The following is a 4,080-nucleotide window of genomic DNA, read 5'->3' on the forward strand; positions in this document are numbered from 1 at the left end:
GTCTAATGTTTGTTTACTGTAAATATTTTGTGCATTATTATTTCTTTTTTAGTCTTGATACTGAAAATCTTTCATTTTCCCTTAACTGTACTTCAGAGTTCTTCCGTTTTGAAAATAAGTTTGAGGTATGTAAAATTAAGAAAAAAATGCCAGGATGCTAACACTCTAATGCCAAACACGTTCTTTCTGTGCCTTTTTGATATTCATAATAAAAATCAGACTTTCTGTTCACAGAAAACAGTTAAATGTTTGTCTCTCCTGTGTTCAAAAAGCTTGTTAGATTAAACCAACACACATACAGTATGTGATCAATCACATCAATTAATTGACTTCGTCAAATACACACATTTTCAGAGTCTTGCTTTTACACACCAGTTAGCTTCCACGCTTTTGGATTTTCAACATTTATATTAATAGTAAATATGTTAGCATCCACGTTTTTACACTGCATTTATCAAAAACAGTTTTATTTTCTAGATTGAAAAGCTCACATGTGGAGATCGCCTGCCTGCCTACATGACAAATCTTGTTATGATCCTGTTAATGGTGAGTAAAGTTAGACTTACTGCATAATGCACAAAATCTAAGCTTTGTGGAAAAGCCTTTGAAATCTATTACCTTTGTTTTTCACGTTGTGTTTTTTTCTATAATCCTTCACTGTCAGATCGGCGTAACGTTTGCCATTGTGTTTGGTGTGATCTTGTACCGAATCTCCACCAAAGCTGCTCTTCACATGAGTTCTAGTCAAATCTCCAGAAACCACATACAGCTGACAGTAAAAACCACCGCTGCCATCATCAACCTGGTGGTCATCCTCATTCTGGATGAAGTCTACGGAGCTGTGGCCCGATGGCTCACTGTTCTGGGTAAGAGAAACAAAGTGAGGAGAAAGCTGTAGAACTTCCAACATATAGATGGTTTACATCAACAAACTGACATCTGGTTCACTTGATGTGTCAAACTGCAGCTTCTTAGTGATGCACGTACAGTTATAATGAGTTTAATCAAGTTTACAAACGTTTCCAGCTATTCATACTTTAATTCTCTCACACACTAAAAATATGTGAGTTAAAAAAATCAAACATGTGTTACCTATAGATTTTGTTATCATGAAATGAAATAAATTGAATAAACTGTGAACCCTGGCAAATATATGCAACAAATTAAAGACAAACAGGATAAAGCACAAACAAGTAAAAAGGTTAAGCAAACAGGAATAAAACATGAATATTATAGTCATTAAGAGACACTATATAAACAGGTGAAGCCACATCGCTGTGTTGCTCCATTCAGCTTAGGCCTGAGTCACACTACAAGATTTTAAAGCAGTCGGCTGATTTTCAAAGACTGATAGAGCCCACACATGAGGATAAAAAATCATGGATCTACCAGGTTTGGTCCTACAGTGAGTGGTGAACAGCCGCACGGCAAGAGACAACACACCACACACAAAAAAATATTTCAGTCATGAACATTCAGATGTCAGATGTTAAATCATGTGAGACTTCCTGAAATCTCGCGAGAATTCAGATGTCCGAGGAAAAATCTCACGTGACCTCCAGAGAGACGTGAGTTCAGAGTAAATAAACATTTGCAACAAGAAAGAAACAATGTTGATTGTTTGTGGACTATTTTTACCAGAGGAAAAACAATTCCATAGGACTTTTAACATCCAACAGACTTTCTGCTGAGTCATGACAGTTTATTTGTCTTCTGTATTTGTTTATGTCACCTCGCTTTCTGATTGGCTACACGTCTCATTCATCAGTCTGAGAGCTCGGGTGAACACTACACACACTATGATATCGGGCCAAAAAGTCAAACATGTTGAATATCCCAGACTGGAGGTCGGAGCGGTCCCGACGTCTTTCCGAGCCGACTAGATCACTCTTAACTCACCACCCACGGCAGGAAGATCTGCTATGATTATCTTTAGACCCATCACGATAATCTGGACTTCCTTAAGATTGTCGGAAGGGCAAAAATCGGCATGATTTTCTTGTAGTGTGACGCTGACCCTATTCTAATAATCTGTTTGTTTTGACACGAGACAGAAATGATCCAGCCTCACTGACCAACATTTTTAAGGACTTCTGCAGATCTGTCTGCAGATTTCCCATAGAACAGAGATGTGAATGTTTTTAACTCCTTTTTATCAGAAGAGAGAACGAGTGAAGCAGGCTACACCTTCGTCAAAAAGAGCATTTCATATTTTTCATGATTTCTGACAGCAATAAAGACATAAAGCAACTGGAAGGAGCGGGAAGTGTTTATAGGCACCGAAGCCTCCATGCCTGGTCTGTTTTCTGTTTCTACTTGTGAAAGGGTTAATGACTGTTTAAACAGTAATAACTAAAAAAAAAACTGATTTTATCCTCTGGTTTTGTTTCTTGTTATATAATGACTGTATGAATTAAAACCAAATAATACAAAGGGTGTAAATGCATTTATATGTATATAAAAATTCAGAATTCTGGTTTCAAAGTGAAGGAAAATGAAGTAAATAGTTCAGAAACAATATTTAGATGAGAAGGTTAATGAGCTATCTACACTTCTTCCTGTTTATCTGTTTGTCATCTACTAAAGTCAAGTTCTTTTTTCATAATAACTTAAATGAATAAAATACAGATAACATAAAAAGTATTTGTTTTTAGAGGTGCCAAAGACTGAGAAAAGTTTTGAAGAACGGCTCATCTTTAAGACCTTCGTTCTCAAGTTTGTAAATGCGTTCACCCCCATCATCTACATCGCTTTCTTCAGAGGAAGGTTTGTCTCATCTTCATCAGTTTGGGTTTTGAAGCACAACCTGACTGTGATGGACTAAATCATAACTGGGTCAGAATGAATACGTTCTCTGTAACTGGATATGAAATGGGTTTATGTGATTGGACAATGAAAATACCTGTTGGCATTTAATCCTGCTAAAATGATAAGCGTTTTAGTTTAAAATGCTGTTTTTATGCCGGCCCGTTTTACTCCAACATCACTCAGGAGGGTGCTTTCTGATGTTCTCACTCTTATAATGCCAAAACATTCAACTGCTTTTGTTCTGAAAAGATATATAACGATTTGAAAAAGTATAATTGGATTCAGTGCAGTTCTAAGCTAAATGTTTTTTAAATCACCAACCAACCCCATTATATCTGAATTTACACTGTTTAAATAAAACATATAATAAACATACAGTATATATAGTAGTACAGTCATTAATGTATATTACTGGATTGGGCGTCACGTGACCTGGGCGTGGCTTCACAAGGGAGATTTTTATGCATTGAGCTAACGCTAACCATTGAAATCAATGAGAAGAACGTAGCACAGTGAAAACAAATGCTTTATAAATGTACAAATGGTTCAAATACTTTGCTATAAACTACACAGAGTGTTACAACACATTTACAAGAGCCTAAAGGGTTATGTTTCACAGGTAAATATTATACATATTTAACCAAAATTAATTATTTTAATCGTAAAACCTGTATGCTAACATTAAAAAGCTTCAATGTTCATGTTTAACTTTATTTAAAATCGATTTTATCTGTTGTCAAATATATAGTTTACTGACATTAAACATTTAAAATATGGACTTTATTGGATTGTTGACTAGTTAGACTGCATAATAATTCAGAAATTATGACGTAGACTCACTAATTACAGACAGTAAAAATTTAATGGTTGAGCACCATAAACATAAATAGTCACTTTGTCAGACAGGTTTATTCAGATATTTTCTACATCCAGTATTTGTGTGTTGTTGTTTTACATTTCCAGAAAAAAAAGTAGAAAGAAAACGTGTGCCAGCTGTGGGTCAGCTTCAGATACAGCCTGCATCATTGTGAAACTGAAGAATAATTCTTTGTGATAAAAATAAATTAATTAAACAATTCTTTGTGACCTGAACTATATATTTTTTGTTTTTTACTGATGTTAAAATTATTGTAGTTCACAACAAAATATTTTGTAAAGTTAAACTGACAGTACAAATACATATATTGTATTGTGTACATTTGCATTTCTATAGTTGTTTTATTGAAATATTTGTTAAACACACACACACACACACACACACACACACACACA

The 4,080-nt window shown here is 34.8% G+C and overlaps 1 protein-coding gene across 3 annotated transcripts in view; it reads left to right on the top strand.

Annotated features, from left to right (window-relative positions):
• Positions 1-4,080, top strand: part of LOC106535020 (anoctamin-1) — a gene marked incomplete at its 5' end in the record, with an annotated part of 23,343 nt that overhangs the window by 1,596 nt on the left and 17,667 nt on the right. For all 3 annotated transcript variants that reach the window (XM_014031873.1, XM_014031875.1, XM_014031874.1), the window contains 3 exon segments: positions 478-546; positions 665-866; positions 2,655-2,766. In XM_014031873.1, coding sequence (XP_013887327.1) covers positions 478-546; positions 665-866; positions 2,655-2,766 — 383 coding nt within the window.

This window comes from Austrofundulus limnaeus, unplaced genomic scaffold (genome assembly GCF_001266775.1).
Source record: "Austrofundulus limnaeus strain Quisiro unplaced genomic scaffold, Austrofundulus_limnaeus-1.0 Scaffold1340, whole genome shotgun sequence".
Classification (NCBI taxonomy): domain Eukaryota; kingdom Metazoa; phylum Chordata; class Actinopteri; order Cyprinodontiformes; family Rivulidae; genus Austrofundulus; species Austrofundulus limnaeus.